The 19,635-nt window shown below is 43.3% G+C and overlaps 1 protein-coding gene across 1 annotated transcript; it reads right to left on the bottom strand.

Annotated features, from left to right (window-relative positions):
* Positions 1 to 4,490: 4,490 nt before the first annotated feature.
* NELFB (negative elongation factor complex member B) lies at positions 4,491 to 19,635 on the bottom strand. The gene is made up of 13 exons (XM_065418730.1): positions 19,515 to 19,635; positions 17,776 to 17,939; positions 17,479 to 17,578; positions 16,279 to 16,509; positions 14,707 to 14,892; positions 13,018 to 13,130; positions 12,464 to 12,566; positions 11,047 to 11,142; positions 9,235 to 9,377; positions 6,787 to 6,893; positions 5,984 to 6,125; positions 5,297 to 5,405; positions 4,491 to 5,035 (listed from the first exon to the last, which is right to left on the bottom strand). The coding sequence occupies exons 1-13, from the start codon at positions 19,614 to 19,616 to the stop codon at positions 4,898 to 4,900; spliced, it is 1,734 nt and encodes a 577-aa protein (XP_065274802.1). The 5' UTR covers positions 19,617 to 19,635; the 3' UTR covers positions 4,491 to 4,897.

Genomic DNA, 19,635 nt, shown 5'->3' on the forward strand with positions numbered 1-19,635 from the left:
GTTAAGGTGGCTTAAAACTTTCCATTATAAGACCTTGTTTTCATTTTGTTATAACTTGGCCAGACTTTAACCATTCAGGCTGGAATGTCGGGTGGTGTCTGCCTCAATATTTTTTAGAAAGGTTCAGCTATAATGGCTCAAGAACAAGATTAGGGTAAAATGTTTCGCTAATATTAAAAAAAAAAAATCTTACAATTGTTTCACGGGGAAGCTTTAGCACGTCCATGTTTTGGAGGAAGGACTTGAAATTTGGCAGGAGGAGTTGCCCTGCTGTTAGGGATATGACTTTTGCCATCCCCTATGAAAATCTGACCAAATCTGGCCAAATTTTAAGCCTTAAAAAAAAAAAATTTGCAGTTCACACCTGCTTAGTAGAGACTTGTCAGTTAAATTTTCTGAAGATTCTATCTGCGCTAGGCATGATCCAGCCCAGGGCTGCAGGGGCCGATCAGGACTTTCTCTGCAGTTACGCCTCCTGGTTGCTGGGGTCCACTGTGTCACTGGGCACCAGAATGGAGAGCCAGGCCTCCTGTGTCCCAGGGCCACCCTACTTGAGCCCAGGCAGTGTGTAGAAGGCTTCATGGGCATGGACATGCAGAGGGGTGAGGGATGGGGGTAGAGAGGAGATGGGTTACAAGAGCCAGAGGTTGAATAGGAACAAGGGAGGAGGTGAAGAAGCTAGGGGTATAGAGGTGCAGAGGGGAGAGGTGGTCGGGTTGTGGGGTGGTTAGATAAGAGGAGAGGGACTGAAGCTAGGGTGCAGCGGATAGCAGAGGAGGACACTGGGGGAGGCTGAAGAACACCAGACTGATAGCTTTTATTCTCGTCGCCTCCTTCAGCTGCTCCATATCAAGCAGCAGGACAAGATCAGAAATGAGGCTATTTGAAGCCAAACCCAGCAACTGCATCCATCAGCACTGGTTGGCTGTGGCAGCTTTCTTGGTATGGACATACTATAAGAACAGAGCTCCAATGAATTCTGGAGTGTGTACACCACGGGATGCTGCTACACGGCCAACAATCACGAGTGCCAAAAGCTTTGGTGGCATAACAAGACTGCTAGTGATGGATGTAAACAGAATGTACAATCAGACTACCGTAAGTGCCTTGCCAGAGATCAGGCTGGGTGGGGCTTGATTTGCAAGGAGACTATGTTCCCTTGGGATTGGCCGTGATGATGACGATTAAAAAAAAAAAAAAAAGTAAAAAAAATGTGAAAAGAACATTAACATTGCGAAGTCAAGCATTCCAAAAATTAGGCAATTCAGGTTGCCTATGCAACCTGTACAAGAACGGACTCACCACTTGTGCGCCTCCTCAGAGTTGTGTCGTATAGCAGTTATTTCCTCTCTAGTGGCCCCTGCTGGTTGCTTCAGACCTGCAATGGTCTCTCCTAATGCAACTCAGCCCCTTGGCTAGGTTACGTTCTAGCTCCTCACCTAGAAAAAGCAACCAATAGTCCAAGGTCTTCAGCACCAACTCTGGGCCCCCAGGGTCTTTGCATCCTTCTCTCTGAGTTTTCAGTCCTCCTTACCCCCTTTGTAAGGGCTGGTAGGGGAACCTAAGCCGTCCCACTGCAGTCTGCTCTATCAGACTCCTTGCAGCTGCCTTCCTGTAGCTTTCCCCCTATAATCTCTCTAGCTTCACCTTTCTTTCAGGGCCAGGACTTGCAGGGCTGTGTAATCCCCAAGGAATCCCAGACCGAGAACAAACCTAAACCAACTTCTGACCTCCTCAGGCTTGACTGTTCCTCCGCTGAACACCTCCCAGGGCCTGTTCCCTGGAAGTCCAGATCCTGCTCTTTTTCCAGGACTCACCGCCATAGCTTGCTCCACCCCCAGTCGCTGTTCTAATTTTGTCCTGGCCTCTTGCTAATCTTCTATTCAGGAGAGGACCCCAAAATCATCTCTCCCCCAGGTTTCCTCCTCGATCCTGCCAGTCTGTCCACTCTCTCACACTACACACAGTTCTCTCTGCATCCTCCTCCTGCTCCAAACATTTTTCTTTATAGTAACTACCCAGCTTCTCTCCAGCTGGGTCTCATCTTTAATTGGGCCTGCTTCCCTGCAACCAGGTGCCTTAATGGAGCTCTCCAGCTCCAGTTAACTCTCATCATAAATCTTAATTCAGCTCCCTTGTAATTAAAGACTGCATCATATTGCATATGTACATGATGATATACTAGTTTTTCCATAGGATCCCATCCTCCTTCAGTGCATGGGACAGACCTGCTCTTGGGATGAATCAGGGTTGCGTACTGAAGGAGGTGGTTGTCTGCAGGATCTCTCAGTTGAGTGCAGCCCTGGAGAACTGGATTCGAGTCCTGCCTCTGCCACCAAGTTCCTGAGCGACTCTGAGCAAGTCACTTAAACCAAACTTTTTACAAGTGGCCACTAAATTGTGTTTTCCTCATGTTCTGGGTGTCTAACGTGACACCTGGGGCCAGACTTGCAGGCATGCTGAGCATGTACAGCTGCAACTGAGGTGGCTTGGAGCTGTGCTCTGAACAGATAAAGTACTATAAAATGCTAAGTACACTGAAAAATCATAGAGACTAACAAATTTATTTGGGCATAAGCTTTCGTGGGCTAAAACCCACTTCATCGGATGCATGCAGTGGAAAATACAGTAGGAAGATATAGATACACAGAGAACATGAAAAAATGGGTGTTGCCATACTAACTCTAACGAGACTAATCAATTAAGGTGGGCTATTATCAGCAGGAGAAAAAAACTTTTGTGGTGATAATCAGGATCGCCCATTTCAAACAGTTAACAAGAAGGTGTGAGTAATAGTAGGGGAAAATTAGCATGGGGAAATAGTTTTTACTTTGTGTAATAACCCATCCACTCCCAGTCTTTATTCAAGCCTAATTTAATGGTGTCCAGTTTGCAAATTTGTTAGTCTCTAAGGTGCCACAAGGACTCCTCGTTCTTTTTGCTGATACAGACTAACACGGCTACTACTCTGAAACCTGAAAAATCATACATTATTGGTTTGTGGACACCAGGGGGCGGTCAACACTTGGACTGCAGTCTGTCCTTGGAAATTAAAGTCACCTGCTGCTCCTTAAAGAAACTTCCCAGTGAATTATGGAGACACCGGTCACAGTTCCATAATTATGGTTGAGTTTCCATTTTACTCATAGAGCGTGAAATGAATTTTCTGAGCATTTACTAGTAAACCTGTTTAATTAGCTTAAGTGGAAATTTAATTTAAATCTGGGTCTTTTAAGAACTTTAGCATCTGTCAATCTTTTTTTTTGTCCTGAAAGAACTTAACAACAGAATAAAACTTCCCAGACAGCTAACATGATGCAGAGGCAGCATTTGAAGGAATTATGTTGTAATTAAGTTAGATAAAAATGATTTGTTAGTTAGTAACTTAATTATTATGATTTTTATATCAAGTAAAAGTACATTAAGAGAACATTCAGGTTGCAAAGTCAAGCATTCCCAAATTAGGAAATTCCAGAATTAAATACAGCCTTAATTCAGCCTTCTTGTGCATGTGCATTATAATACAGTCTTTAATTACATGCTCACTCACTATTTTTTTCTAAAGGACCCCTGCCTCATTCAGTGAATGAATCCAATATTTCTTCTTATCCTCATTCAATGTGTGGCCCAGAGGCTTATTTACCACATGCCATTCAAACCCTGCAGTGAATACAGAATTATTAGTTTCCTCATGCATGTGTTCTCGCCTTACTAGCAGAGTGCTTCACAGACTTACTGAATCTATCTATAAAACACCCCTGTGAGATTAGGTGGTGGTATTATTCCCATTTTACAGCTAAGGAACTGAGGCACAGACAGAGTAAGGCCAAAATTGTCAGAGGTGTCCACTAATTCTCGGTGCCCCATGTGAGACACCTAGGGATTATTAAACACACACCACTGCATCTTTGCTGCCATGACTCATGGTCCACAATACCCAGATCTGTTCACATATGGCGGCACAATGAGAATTCATAAAAAAAAAAAAATTAAAAAAATATTGAGGGGAGATGTGAGAGGGATGGGAGGTGCAGCCTGTCTGTGACTCTGGGTTCACAAAAAGCAGCCTTTAAATTGAAACTCCTGAGCTTTTCCAACCCTCTCCTCTCCTTCCTACCTGGGCTGCTGTCCAAGGTCCGGGACGACTGCCAATTACCAGTTGCCGTGGAATAAGCTGGGGATCAGGTTGGTGAACAGCCAACCCCTGACATCAGAAGCAGGTGCCTAACTTGCCAGGTGCACCGCAACTATGTCGCCCCCTATGTCTGAGAGTGATCCACAAACCCAACGAGGGAGCTGGAACTAGGCCCCGCCCTGCCTGTCCTACTCCCATGGGGATTGACCAACAGGTATGCACAGCCCTTGTCTCCATGAGGTCACAGGGAAGCACCAGTTTTGAACAAAGTATAAAATCTGCAGCCTTGTTCCCTTTTGTTGAGAACCATCTCTCAGCTTTAAAGCCCCAAAGAAGCAAGCTGGGGACAAAGAGCGAAACTGCTCAGACTTCAAGGGTTCGCTCCCTCTGCCTGATTACACAACCGGGTTTTTACTGGCTCAGAAAACTGTAAGTCTAAAAATGCAAGAAGATACAAAGTTTAAAAACAAGAGTTGTCTTTTGAAAAAAAAAAATCATACAAGCCGAGTAGATCCACAAGAAGCCACCTAGCTATCCTTAGGCAAAGTAAACCAATGCAATACACTGCATACTGAGCCTTCTAGCCAGCAAGAGAACAGTGCTCAAGGACAAACTGCAGTGTCTGACAATGTCCTGCTTCTGCAAAAGGCTCAGTGGCTTTAGGTAAGTTTCCACCATGGTAGCCAGAGACACACTGAAACTCCTCCACTCTGCAGGACGCAAAGGTTAGTTTCTCTTATCTCAGAGTCCCGCTCATGTGGCTCAGAGCGAGGCTGGGGTGGGCACTGTGGGCAAAGTCAGTTCCATGGATGGAGTTTCAGCCACCTGGGCTGGACTGGGTTTGCGAAGCTCCAGTTTCTCGCTGAGCTGGTTATAAAGATCCTTCACAGCTTCGCCGCTCTGTGGAACGAGCATTGGGAAAACAAACAAACAAAAGAAGAGTCACACTTCATTCTAGCTGTTACTAGCTGGAACACGAAGTACTACTGGGAGTGTTTCAACACAGAGGAAAGGGGGAAGAGGAAGTCATGATATAATTAAGTCAATACTCCATACACTCTGAAAGCTGCTAGCTAAACAGAACACAGGCTCCGGTAAGCAGCTTCAGGGAATGCAGTTGCCTTCATCTGCAATGACTTTTCCTTTTGTGACCCTTCTTACCTGCTTGGTAGGTTCCAAAGCCTTCTGGAGTGATTCTAATTTGGCAGGTGCCACTTTGTGATGCAGGTGAAGTAGCAATCTTAGCATGTGTCTATGGACATTCTCTTTTCTGTAAAGAGCAATTGTAAAGTGGTGAAACCAATGTACAGAACACAACCACACTTTAGAGAGACAGTTACACAACAACGTCAGAGCGTTCAAACACTGGGAGTTTTGTTTTCAATCATCAAAAATACTTAAGTTGTAAAGGAACTGCTTGCATGCTACAGGATGTTATGCTTCTATAGGCTTGCCAGGAATTAATACAAGGGTTTAGAACTACTAACAGGTTCTTTATGTGCATTTATAAATTAGAGAGCTGAAGTTAAATATAATGTTTAAAGCAGAAATTCGATCTGCTACTGCACGGTAAGGAGGATGTTGCCCCACTGCAACTTCTGTCTCTGAATAACGATTTAGGGTTTGTGTAATCGTTTATAAACCAACACCTGCTATTTCCAGTGATTTTATTTCTACAGAATTGGCTGCAAAATCTAAACATATAAAAAAAACACCACAACAGCTATCATAGCCTTTCCAGAGTGAGCTAAGTGAAGAGTCTGCAGACAGGCTAAACAATAGCTCAGAGAGGTGTGAACTGTCCCATTCATCTTGTAAATATTGTGCTTTCTGAAGGATGTCAGTTACCTTGAGCAGGCAGTGAGGAAGAAGCCATCGAAGAGACTAGTACAGAAGTCCTCCAGCGCAAATTCATCAGCCAGCAACGTGAGGTTACCGGTGAGCAGGTGCAGGAAAATATCACTGAAGGCCAGGTCACTGAATGTCTCGACTGCACAACACGAAGGACAATGACTAACAGGCTGGCAAGCATTTCCCTGAAAGCTTTACCATATTAGCAGAAGACAAGCCTGCTGAAAAACTTTATGTGCACTTTGCTGACTGGCCACTGCAGGTGGCTGACTACCCTACCCAGGTATAAAGGGAGGTGGGAAAGAACCCAGGATGTTGGCTGAGCAGCTACTGAGGAAGAATTCTGGGAGCAGCTAAGCCTGGGCTAGATTCAGTGTTGTTTCATTACAAGTTCCCTTTTTGGATAAAGTGGAAAGTTCTGATCCACTGCAACTTTTGGAGACTGTTTAGAGCAGGAAGCTACCTGCTCAGAGACACAATATATCTTCCAGTAATATTCCGACCAGTCTACAGCTAATCACATTGCTAGTATAGTGTCTTTCATCCGAGCAATTACAAACAAACACTCAAGAATCTTCACAAAACTCCTGCTCGGTAGGAAAACATCACCACTGAACAGGTAAGTAAACTCATGGGACTTGCACAGGCTCACACAGTGAATCACTAGCAGACCTGAAACTAGCAGAATCCAAGAGTTGTCACCACTAACCACACTCACCCCCATAGCCCTTATTTTCCTCCTTCTAGGCCTTCTATGTGTGACAAGTGGGTACAAAACATAAGAGGAAAACAAGACTCACCTAGTGCTGGCAGGAGCCTGAGAAAAGCATTCTTGTTCCTCTGTTTAGTTATGTGAAGTATGTAATATAGCCCAACCTCACAGGCTATTCTGTGCTCCTGGAGAAATCTGTTATGGCACAAACAAAGTTTCTTAACCAATAGAACAAGAACCCATTTACGAAAGAGGACCTTAAGAAGACAGGGTCCACAACCTGGAAGCCACAGAGTAGGAAGCAGGGAAATGTCTCAATAGCTAACCTGAAGTCTCCTGTGAAGTGGTGGCTAAGAGAAAGTGTTCAGATCTAGGAGAGCTGTCTGCTGCCATGGCCCAAAGAAATAATTATTCAACAACATTGTTACTTTCCAATAATCAGCACTAACTGAACAGTTAATAATAAGAAGGAAGCTTCAGGATCAAGCTAAACACAATGGAAAATCTGATTCTGCTTCATTTTAAAGTTTCCCAGCTCAGACACCAATTCTGCTATGAAATAGTTGTGAGTGTGAGTCTAACTGGATGTGGTATTCTGGGTACTGACATTCAACCAAGAAGAGTACTGGGAATAAGTGTAAGGTCTGAACACAACTGAGCATACGGAGATCCTTTCTGTCTGCTTTGCAAAGACGTGAGAAGTTTCTTTTTTAACCTCCAAACCTTTAGGATTTCAAAGAGAAACTGAAGTCCTCTCATCACATGTATAGTCATTTTATTTCTAGTAGCGCATTTGAAGGTGCTCATTCTCTCGCTAAAAAGTATTGGTGGTCAGTCCAAATGCGCCTAAATTCAGTAATACCATGAAAGCAACCACTGTACTCTGCTTGTGAAGGACACACAAATGTCTTCTTTAATTGAAAACAGCAATGCAAAAAAACCTTACTAATTTGTTTTGCAAAGACTGAACTGAAATGTCAGAGCAAGAAACATTAATGTGATGGTCCACCTCCTTGGGCCAGGCCTATATAAAAATCAACAGTAAGAACTATTGCTCCACACAGGTTGCTTCAATGTTTTCAAATAGAGGAGACACTGAGAACTTTATGAGAGGATGACACAGGCTCAGCTTCCTTGAAAATGAGGGCAAAGCCATTTGATGTGTCTAGTTTAAAAACAGTGCTGATGATCAGTCACTCACACCTCCCTAATTGTGTTACTGCTGAGCAACAGCCATGTTTGTTAGTCAAAGAACTATTCTCTTTCTAATCGCTATGAAGGCCTGAACTGATCTTCATTCTTCCCTGGGTAACAAAAGCTTTAAGTACTTTAGCAAACCTCTTGTGCTTTCACTCCAAGGTCTCTTTAACCCACTTATGCCCAATCTGGTTTAAACAGCAGTAGCTCATAGTTAATTAATTTTGGCAATACGTTACACCGCGAAATTTTCTTTTTAATGTCAGCTCTGTCTACAACTGACTTTCCTCAGTACTGTCCATGTAGCAATAACTCAGGCCAAAGGCACCAAGACAATATTATTCTCTTCTCATAGGCATATGCTGAATCGGGCCTAACTTTAAATACACGAATAGTCACACTGACTATAGAGTACCTTGCTGAATCAGGGCCTTCATGTTTTGTTCTGTTTCTTGTGCAGTTGCCTTTCAATCTGAGCCCTTGATAAAAATGCCACAGTATTTGAGCTCTCTGACTGGAAACTTTCAAACTGGACAGCACCCTCACTGGCTCCACAGCAGCACAATCTCTATTGACCTATTCAAGATCTGTAGTTTTACTGGTGTCTTTTTAATCAACTGTTCCACTGAATGGAACTGAAGCCTTGAATTTGTTAGGGTTAATTCTTCTCTCTTAATTGTGCCAGGTTGCACATAATGGGCTTCCTCGGTGGTATAGCTTAGCTACCTAAGACTACGCCTATACTACAAATTATTTCAGTATAATTTACATCATTCAGGGGTGTGAATAATCCACATCTCTGAGGCCAGGTCTACACTACCGCGGTAGTTCGACAGCTGGCAATCGAACTTCCGGGTTCGATTTATCGCGTCTGGTCTGGACGCGATAAATCGATCCCGGAAGCGCTCGCCGTCGACTGCGGTACTCCAGCTCGGCGAGAGGAGTACCGCGGAGTCGACGGGGAGCCTGCCTGCCGCGTGTGGACCGCGTCTGAACCGCGGTAAGTTCGAACTAAGGTATGTCGACTTCAGCTACGTTATTCACGTAGCTGAAGTTGCGTACCTTAGTTCGAATTTGGGGGTTAGTGTAGACCAGGCCTGAGTGACGCAAGTTACACCAACTGAAGCACCGGTGTGGACAGTGGTATGTCGGCAGCAGAACTTCTCCAACTGACATAGCTGAGAAAGAAGCTATTGAGCTGATGGGAGAGTTCTCTCCCGTTGGCTTAGAGAGTCTTCACGAGAAGCAATGCAGCTGCGTCGCTGTAAATGATGTAGTGTAGACACAGCCTAATGCTTTGTTGGAAAAAGGATCTAATGTGCGTAGGTTGATGACATACTTGGTGAAAGCTTCGGGAATGGTGCTGGGGTAGGGAATTGGCCCTTTCTCTTCCGATGGGAGTTTCTGATCTACGTTGAATGTGTAGTCATCCACCACAAAGGACATCAGCATCGGCAAGAACTTGGTGATCAACTCATGTTCCTTAGAGGGGGGGAAAAAGCCATTGCAATATAAAAAAAGCCATTCAGCATTTATGTAACTTTCCATCCAAGAATCTCAAAGTGTTTAGGTGACATGTAATATTCCCATCCTACAGCTAGAAAAACGAAGGTAAACCATTTACCTATGACCACACAGCAAACCAATGGTAGACAGGAACATAAAACACTGGTATCCAGACACCAAGTCCCTGCTCTAACCACTGACCTCTCTTTTCATGTCCTCCAGTAGAATATAAGGAGATAATCAGAAAACTATCCTTCACTTTGTACACAAGAACACTATTGAATGAATTTTCTGCTGTAACAGAATTACCCTGTGATATACATATCTGGTCTAGAGCACCTTATTCTATATTATTGCAAGTGCTGGACACAGAGGGTCTGGGTAAGGACAGGGTAGTATGCTAATGAGTACAAGTCATCTTGTTAATTCCCTGAACCAATATTAACCATTGCACACTTAGTCATGCTCCCAGGAGGAGTGCCAGGGGAAAGTCACACTCATTTCCTCCATTCCCACAGCAGTTGAAAATTACTTATTTTGTATCAAATTAAAACAATGGGAAGCGGCAGCGTATGGAACCACAAAGTTCATTAAAAATGAAGCAGGTTGTGGAGCTTTCTCCATATAGCACCAACAGGTGAAGAAGTAACCTTTCAATTAAGTTATGAGGTAAGCCAAGGCTTTGTCGAGGGCAATGTAAGTACCTAATCACCTTAGTATTTGACTATTCATGCACACACACCTGGGGGTGCTGGGACAATTGTAGAGTAGGGGGTGCGGAGAGCCATTGAACCAAACTGTAAACCCTGTATATGATGGAAACCACTTCAAGGCAGGGGGTGCAGCAGCACCCCTAGTTCCAGCACCTATGCAAACACCTATGGAAAACGTACATCACTGAGGTAAACGTGCAGTCAGCTAGCAGTTTATAGGGTCAATGCGTCAATCACCCTCCCTGGGGAAGAGCTGCACCACTTTGCAGCACAGAACAGAAACAGCAATGGAATTTTTGGAGGTTCCTCCCCCTGCCCAGTATTGTGGTTAACCTCTCTTCTGTAGAGAGCTGAATAGAACTTCTCCCAGAGCTACCAAACCTGTTCAGAGTGCAGGCCAGAGGGAAAGTGGGGGGAGGGTCACCTGAGCGATCCAAAATACGCTTTCCAGGGGTTGAATGTGATACCTCCACAGCATTCCTATCACAACACTGGGGAGGCAGACGTGCTAGCCACTGAATGACAATGCAATGAGCTGCTATTAGAGTTCAGGGCCAGCCCCAGCAATACTATTTTCACATTCATTCTGATCTACACTCTCGCCATTTGGGCGGAGATCCCAGGAGTTATGAGCTATTGGTGCTGAATTTGTTACAGGCAAAACTCAGATATAAAAAAGTTAAAGCCCAGATGTTCAAGATTACAAAAAAAAAGGGGGGGGGCGGGAGGGGGGAGGAGTTGACAAGAGCACCCACTTGTGTACACTCTCACCCTATTGGTGCATGCAAATGCCAGGTGTCATCTGTACAAACAGGACGTTTACAAATTTTGCAAGTGCTTATTAGAGGCATTTGGAAAAGGTGACACAGAGGATTTTTTAAGAGAGAGGAAGATGAAGAAATCAATGAGGAAATACTCTTCAAGAAGCTTACCATTTTAGGCTCCCTGAAGACTTGACTGTCAATCATGTCCCAGGCCCCCTGTCCCAGAGACAGCATCCTTAACAGCAGCAAGAGGTCTGGGCTTTCCTGGAAATTCAAATTTAATAAAAGTTATGTTCTTCTTCAATTCTCGACCTGTTGGAGATTTATTTGGAAGTAATCTATAGTCAGTGGTTTTCTTGGATTCAGAAGCATTAGCCAGAGACATTAGATCGCAAAAGACGGCTAGGGGCTGTCAATTTCTATGATTTAAATAATGAATTATAGCTCAAGGGCCACAAACAGCTGCAAATGCTACAGAACACACCTCAGTGTAATCATTTGATAGTGTGCTTGGAGATCTTCAGGCCATCTGATCAGACAACTGGCTAGAGACCTTTCAAAAACAACGTGACATCATAAAGTACAATATGGGTCAGAATGAAACTAGCCATGTTTGTCAGTAAATATCCAATACTGAGTGTGTAAAAATGACATTGGCCTTTTTGCAAGCTTGAAAGGATAAAAAGAAATTATTTAATTTGACAATGAAAAAGCAGCCCCAGGGATGAAAGACAGGAAGTGTTTCTATTTAGATCCTTGTATGGTTCCCACCATAGGATCTGAGTCCTGATCCACTGGGGGCAAAGATTCACATTTTTGTTGCACAGCCCGTGAGTACCCAGTTCATACCAGGGAAACTGAGGATCCAACCAGCAGACCGCATTCTAAGTCCTTTCTAGGACTGAACGGCGGTCACTTGCCAGCCGCCATTCCCGAGGTAATTCTGCCTCCCCCGCCGAGGGATTGTCGGCAGCCGAACGCAGCATTACAGAGAGCAAGTGCCTCACAACATTATTAAGTGTACCATCTTCTTCTCCGTGTGGCTGATGTAAATGCAGAGCAACAACTATAATTTTACATTCAGATGGTTCAATAAAGTGTACAATAGAGAGAACTCTCTCTCCGGTTACCCCATTCAGCAGGAATTGACTTTACTAGATCCCCCCTACCACCAGCCCAAAGCAAAGCAAGACACCAAGTTTAGCACAGGGAGTAAAGAATGCTGTAACTGAAGCAGGAATTTAAGTAGGCAGAAAGCAGTTGCCTGCAAGTATGCATAATTAGAAGAGCATGCATCTAGTAGAGAGTGAGAAATGTTAAGGGGGCACTGTCAACTTGAAAAATCACATTTGTCTGAAAATTGTGTACCTACCATAATTACATGACACCTAAAATTACTACAAATGAAAGAAATGAGGACAAAATATATGTTTTTCCTCTTTTTCAGTTTACTTGTGCATTTGATAGCACACAGTTTCATTCCTTCTCCTGTAATGTCAGTCAGTTTCTCCCTTGCTGAAAAATGCAGTCTCGTTATAACCTGAACAGGGCTCATTTGTAATCTGTGCAGGTTTCTCAGACTCACCCTGGGTAAGGTGTCTTGCCCAACCAGCTCTTGCAGATGCCGTATGGTACTCAGAGCTAAGGTGTTAATGGCAAAGGGATCACACAAGATCATTGATAAATCTCTGAAGGGAAACAGAACCACAAATGCATTTTATATATACTAACAAACCCCATGGCCCAACCACACACCCAGCCACAGAATACCAAAACCTATGAGGGAAGGAAGACAGGCAGCAAAAACTATAATGATAAAACCTAATGTATTATATCAACTGAAATATGTTTCTGCCTTAGATCACTAATTAGATGCTTATAAGTGGCAAGTCCTGCCTGATAAAAAACAACCCCTTTAACTTGTATTTTACAGGCCACTGACTAGTTAGAGCCCTGGGATAGGATACTGAGAATAAACCTGTTATCTTGCCGAATGCACTAAGAAGGGCTATGTTTGGCAATGATTGGTTTTGTTACTAGACACTTGTGGAGAATTAACAACTGAAGTAATTCTCAGCCCCTCTGGATAATGGGAACGTCGCTATCAATCCCTCAGTTTCATGAGCCTGAACTGCTCACCCCAATACTTGTTCTTGTCCTTTCTTCACTCCGTCCAGGAACCCTTGCAGCTCTCGAGCTCTCTTGTTATCCACAAACTTCTCCCGAATGCAGGCATCTAAGCACCAGGTGAACTGCAAAGAAAGGAAACGTTGTTAACACACTCATGGCAACTCCTCTAAACTAGCATTACAATATATGAATCACCTCAAGGCTTCACTGTAATACTGTTGGCTCGATATTTAATTAAATACACCCGCATAAGCCTTTCCGACCCTCCCCAACAGTTGTACAGGAAGCTGCAACATTAGATCCACCACATGTCAGTTTTAAGACTCTTGCCCACTTTTCAAAGGCTTCAGATCTAGTGACAAAACAGGCCCTTAAGCGGTGAGACTTTTGCATTAAGCTCCTACAGGTATTCTAATTATATTCAAATGCCTCCATCAGTGCAACAGAACATGGGTTCATGTGGCAGCACGTGAAGGGGGAAGACAAAGTTTCCAATCCATACAAACAGCAACAACCTCTGACCAGCAGTATCTGCTGCTTGCACAGTCCTGTGTGTGTTGGGAAGTTCTAGAGGCAGTCTGACATCAGGAGCAGAGGAAGCCCAACAGGCATCCAAACACACAAGATCACTCTATGGAGCTGTTGTACAGCAGGTTCAACTGGCATCACCTTTTCCTCTCCCACAACAAGCATTCCCTGAAAATTAACACGTACTATATACCATGTAGTATGTGAATATATCTCATGGCCCACCCCCATCAATGTGGAATCACATTCACAATGGAGTACATGATAACTGAGGGGGCAGTATCACTTAGTGGTAAGAACATGGGATTGGAAGACAGATGATCTGGACTTTATTCCTGGCTCTATCACTGACTTACATTCGAAATTTGGACAAGCCATAACCCCTATGTGTTAGTCTCCCTGTCTATATTAAAACCACATATTCCTCACAAGGATGTTGTGGGTCTTGATCAATTCATGTTTCTGAAGTGCTTGGAGCCCACTGTACAGAAGGTGCTAAATATATTTCTCATCACTGGTATCTTTTCTTCAGAAGCACATATCGCACGAGAAATAAACTGTGTAAATAATGTAACCAGGACATAAGTGTAGAGAACAGAATGCGACTCTGCATTTATAGTGGATGAATGACTTAATTCACATTACAAATGCCAATGCAGTGCTAAATAAGACAGCAAAACTTCTTATATTTTAATAATTGTTAATTTTATGCTCTTTATACTTCAAGATCCATAGCAGACTAAACTAATGAAATGCAATCACTTCTGGGCAAAGAGCATCAGTTTGTGCACAGTCCTATGCACAACAGGGAGGGGAAGGAAACTGGCCAAGAACACGGGGGCAAACCAATGGCACGAACTTTGTTTTTGGCAGCATCCATGTAGGTCAGATGGTACACTGTTTTTTAAGACTTCATACCAAGCACCACAAACAGCATGACGAACAATTTATCTACCATAGAAAGACAAAGGGCTTTGTTAACACTGCTGGGATTTGAACCTGTCAGTCCAGGGACTATAAGAATTTCAGACTTGAGGTTTGAACCATTTTCTATGCCTGGAGATAATATCCTTTCTGGGTTATTGACCTTCAAGGCAGCAGGCACAAATGAGAGCTGCTCCGACTGAAAACTCTGAAGTACTACTTGTGCCCGGTTCATCTATTCATTACCTTGTGACAGGGGTCAACGGTACAGATCTCGCTGATGTCCAGGTCATGCAGTGACATCAGGAGCTCTGCCCGTAGCGTGCAGTAATGGACATTCCTTGTCCGAAGGAACAATGTTCTTAGGAACTGTAGCACCATGTCATATAGCTTCACATTCTTCCCAATCATCTGTGTCAGCTTCTGAACCACCTAAAGCCCAAATGGAAAAACACACAGTACCAAAAGATATTCCTACACGACAGCTTTCAAACTATTTCATTATTTGCCCCATCAGTTGTGGAATGCCTGAACTAAAACATACAGCTTTAAAGGACATTTCACATCAGACTTTTTCAGCATTTCAAATCCATTTGTGCTTTAATTGATTTTTGTCTAGACTTTTGTAATTGCAAGACCTTCTGTTCCCTTTGCTAAACAGGCTGACCTGTTATACCAACTATACCAGTAGGAATTGCTTTTGTTGTAAATGTGATCTTAGGGTTTTATACTGCCATCTATCACCATAGTTCCAGAGTGCCCACCACGTAAAATCAAAAGTAATAGCAAAGTCCCTAGAGACTTCATGGAGTCCCTGGCATTTCTCCCTTTTTGGGGTAAAAACACTACTGGGGGCATGGATTTGTTTTTTGTTTTTTTTAAACATTTTAATAAAATGTGTATAGTGGGAGTGTCTAAAAGCGCCACTGCAACAGAGACTCTACAAGTACATAGGAAGGCACAATCCCTGCCCTGAAGAACTTACAATCGAGTTTAAGACACGTTAATGAGGGTAGTATACAACAGGAGGGAAGAGTGGCTGGGGTGAGGGTAACATTAATAAGATCACACTATCCCATAGGCTAGCTACATGCACAGCTTTTGATGCTTCTTCCCAATTTTTTATTGAACTATTACTATTTCCTGCAAAAACAAAATAAAAATTGTAAAAACCCCAAACCCTGATTTCATAGAATCATAGAATATCAGGGTTGGAAGGGATCTCAGGAGGTATCTAGTCCAACCCCCTGCTCAAAGCAGGACCAATCCCCAGACAGATTTTTGCCCTGATCCCTAAGTGGTCCCCTCAAGGATTGAACTCACAACCCTGGGTTTAGCAGGCCAATGCTCAAACCACTGAGCTATCCCTCCCCACTAAAGGTGCTTAGATACTATAATGATGGGTTAAATCCCAGACTGACAGACAGAACCGGGGAAAATATTATTGGCTAAACATGTTTAGCTATTTAAATTTTATTTTTTAAAATCCGCTTAAACAAAAGATTAACCTATTACTCTGTGTCACTAGGTGCTATTCTAATAAAGATAATGTTCAGTATTGTTATATTTGTAACTATTAAATATAAGATTAACCTGTTGATTTAATTAAGACTTGTTTAATTAAGATGAACTAACATTAAATAACTAGCCAAAATATTTACATAGCTTTTTCCAGGTGGTAGCAAAGTTGTAAGGCCAGACGAACACTCAATTATCTGATGATGCTGGCAAGATAGGAACCAAATATGCTCCCTTTTCAAGACAGAGATCGGAGAATTCCATTCCAAACGTCACTGTAAAAGTTCTCCCTGCTCTTACCTCTCCCTGACGTCTCGTTTTTGGAGAGGGACTGAAGAAGTTATGCAAGACAGAGAGATCATTACTAAAGAGAGTGTTTTCTTTCTCTAGGATGTACTGTTTCAGCAATGGGGACACCTCATCGCCAAACAGAGCTTGGTTATCCTGCCAGATCTGGCGCTTCACCTCCACGGCACATGCTTTGTATAAATCCTTATCCGCCATCACTAACTTCAGTTTCTTTTCAGGGACCTGCGAACAACAGTGCAGTGTCAGTAAAGAGTTTAGGGGTTCACCTACCTGACTGTTAAAATGGTAAGTAGTTGACTATAAGGCAGATCTAAATCACAACCTTGAACTGGCCAGTAACTTCTACAACCAGTGCAATTAAAACCCAAGGAAACAGCAGACACCCTTCTTTCATGACCCTACCCCTCCAACACCACCCTGGTTTTAAAGTATTTAGCTTCCTAGAGAAAGCATTACATTTTCCTTCAGTTAATTTTGAAATAGATAGATAGATATACCTATCTCATAGAACTGGAAGGGACCCCGAAAGGTCATCGAGTCGAGTCGAGTCCAGCCCCCTGCCTTCAATAGCAGGACCAAGTACTGATTTTGCCCCAGATCCCTAGGTGGCCCCCTCAAGGATTGAACTCACAGCAGGCCAATGCTCAAACCACTGAGCTTTCCCTCCTCCTAAACAAACATCTTCCCGTATTAAAAAAGGAGCACAGCATTCTATGGTGATAGTTCAAAATTCTAGTCTACAGCATACAATAGCACTAGTACAAGTTTTGAAGCTATTACATTAAAGGTACTGTAGTGCCTTAAATGAAGAGTTGTTTCCTCTTAAGTACCCTTTTCCAGAAATATTGCCCCCTTTTAAAATCTAGCCGCATCCTTCAAATACTTGCCATTTAAATGAGTTCTGGAAAAGCCCCCTACCACTGAGCTCAAACTATTTTTGGGAAGGATAGGGGGGACACGCACATTTTAAAAATAGAAGAACAAACTTCTCTAAGTAGAGTGTGCTTTATGAAATATGAAATACTTTTTGAACTACATTAAATTAACTGATATGAGAATCAAACAAAGCATAAGACAAATTTTTCTGCCAGTGAATGACAAACTGACTGAAGAGTTTGCAAACGTGGCATACAGCCCGGCTAACAGCAGAGAATGAAAGAGGCTGTAACCAGGAGATGCAACAGATTTTACCTTGGGCAGGTGTTTCATGACACACATCACCACAGGCTGTATAGACGGCATCTTGACCAAGGAAAAGCTTTTCTCCAGCAGATCCTCCAGCTTTTTGTATCTGGAAACATGCAAGCAAGAAAAGTTGCCAGGTAAAGTTTTCAAAACTCCTGAGTGACTTAGGGTCCTAAGTGCTTAAGTCATTTTTGAAAAAGTGACTGTGTCATTTAAGCTTTTTGAAAACTTTACCTGCCATGATTAATTTTGCAATTAATTTCTAATGATGATTAATAATCAGCAGCAAGATCAGTAACACACCTTTCCTCAACCTTTCCTTCCGAGGCAATGGCTGAAACTCTCTCTAGCAATTTCTCTCTCAGCTCATCAAATACAGACTGATGAAATTCCAGCCTAGGAGTACCATGGAGGTCCAAGAATGGCAGAGCAGACTGGAGAGAGGGCAGGAGGACTCCATTTTCTGTCTAGCAAAACAAACACCATACAGAGTTATACATTTGGATTAAACACAAATTCCTTGCTGGTAATAAATAACAAGACAGAGTACTAAACCAACTCATGTTAAGAAAAAGTAAGCACTCAGATAAATTTAAATGGTCATTATTGAGTGAGAAACAATATAACATTTTTTAAAAAGTCCTTAGTTATGCTACTGGCACTAGCATAATACTATTAATGTTAAAAGAACTTAAAAATCTAGTTCACTTTTCATCACTGATGCCATTTGTTTACTTTTTACTCAACCGAGGCAATGAAGAAAGACTAGCAAGTTTCCTTTTCTAGTTCTCATGCAATAGTGCAACACTGGAGTGTGGACACACTAGCACAATAGAGTCCTGGTCCATGCCTCTGACTCCTAGGCATGTGTAGAAAACAGTGCAGAGGAATGTTTATTTGTTTAAAAAATATTGTTCCATTAATATTTATCCATTTGTATACAAAAACATTCACAAGTTTTTTTTTTTTTAAATTATCCTTAAATCTGGGGCCTGAAGTACCTTACCATGTTTCTCTAATTATTCAAAAATCTACCAGGACTTTTAAAATGGTTGCATTTGGCTAGCTTATGCTAAACTCCATTAACCCAACTTTATAATCTAAATATATAAACTGCCACTGCTGAAATGTACCAAAGCTTTGCTAAACGATCAATGCCCCAATCCTAAAAACACTGAAGCATCGTGTAACGACACATGCAATAGTTCCATGAAGTTTAGAGATGCCATGTAACATACACAGTCAGTTTTCATTTGTATTACAGAAAATTACATTGCCGAGGTGAAAAGATACTACAGAGCACCAGGGTGTTAAGAGCCAAGAATAACCAAAGCTTCCTTTTCACATTTCATCCTGTGTTAAGCTGCAAAAAACAAAACCTGAAAACTACTCTCACAACTGTCAAATCCTGTTCAATTGGGAGAGAGACTCCCTTCATTTTAAAAGTTGCTTTTAAAGATCCCCTTGTGATGAGGGCCTCCAAAGTTTGTCTCGATTATAACATAAAAAATAATAATTCTGGATCTATTTTAAAACCCCTCATTGACGTTGTCCCACATCTTGTAAGCAGCACTGCTAGATCTGGCCAGAGAGCAAAAGGCTGCACTATAATGGGAGGATGATCGAAGGTGAAACAGTTAAGCCCGTGTCAAGCAACGGGGACAGCACTCAAGCAGAGTCCGGATCAGAAACAAACAGAGGAGGCTTCAGAGAATAAGACCTGTGGATGTCACGGCATCTGGAACCCTGTTTACTGAGGAGTGATCAGCTCTGACCTAAACCCTCCCACCCGCAGTCCTGGACCCGGGCCCTGACTCCCTGCTGACCCGCATCAGACTGACCCGCGGGGGGACGGGACCGGACGGAGCCCGGGCTCAGCGAGCCGCGCAGATGTACCGTACAGACCCCGCCGGGGTGGGAGCCTGCCTGAGACCCCGCTGGGCCAACTGAGAGCCCCGCCCCGCCCCGGCCCGGCAGAGCAACTCCAGCCCCGGCGAGCCCCGTCCCCACCCGGCGTCTGCCCCCCGGGCCGCGCTCCCCACCTGGAACTGCTCGATGGCCTTGAGCGGCTCGGTGCAGTTGGTCAGCGTCTCCTTCAGGTCCTCCCCATTAGCCACCCCCAGCTCCTGCAGCCCCGCGAACATGCCGGCGGCCTCCGCGGGC

Source organism: Emys orbicularis, chromosome 18 (assembly GCF_028017835.1).
Source record: "Emys orbicularis isolate rEmyOrb1 chromosome 18, rEmyOrb1.hap1, whole genome shotgun sequence".
Lineage (NCBI taxonomy): Eukaryota > Metazoa > Chordata > Testudines > Emydidae > Emys > Emys orbicularis.

Excerpts from the sequence above, each read along its gene's own strand:
- NELFB (XM_065418730.1), bottom strand. The coding sequence starts at position 19,616 with ATGTTCGCGGGGCTGCAGGAGCTGGGGGTGGCTAATGGGGAGGACCTG. Across the intron at positions 16,510-17,478 it reads TCATGAAACACCTGCCCAAG|GTCCCTGAAAAGAAACTGAA; the intron begins GTAAAATCTGTT and ends TGTTGTTCGCAG. Across the intron at positions 6,894-9,234 it reads ATTCCCGAAGCTTTCACCAA|ATTTCTCCAGGAGCACAGAA; the intron begins GTATGTCATCAA and ends GTGCCATAACAG.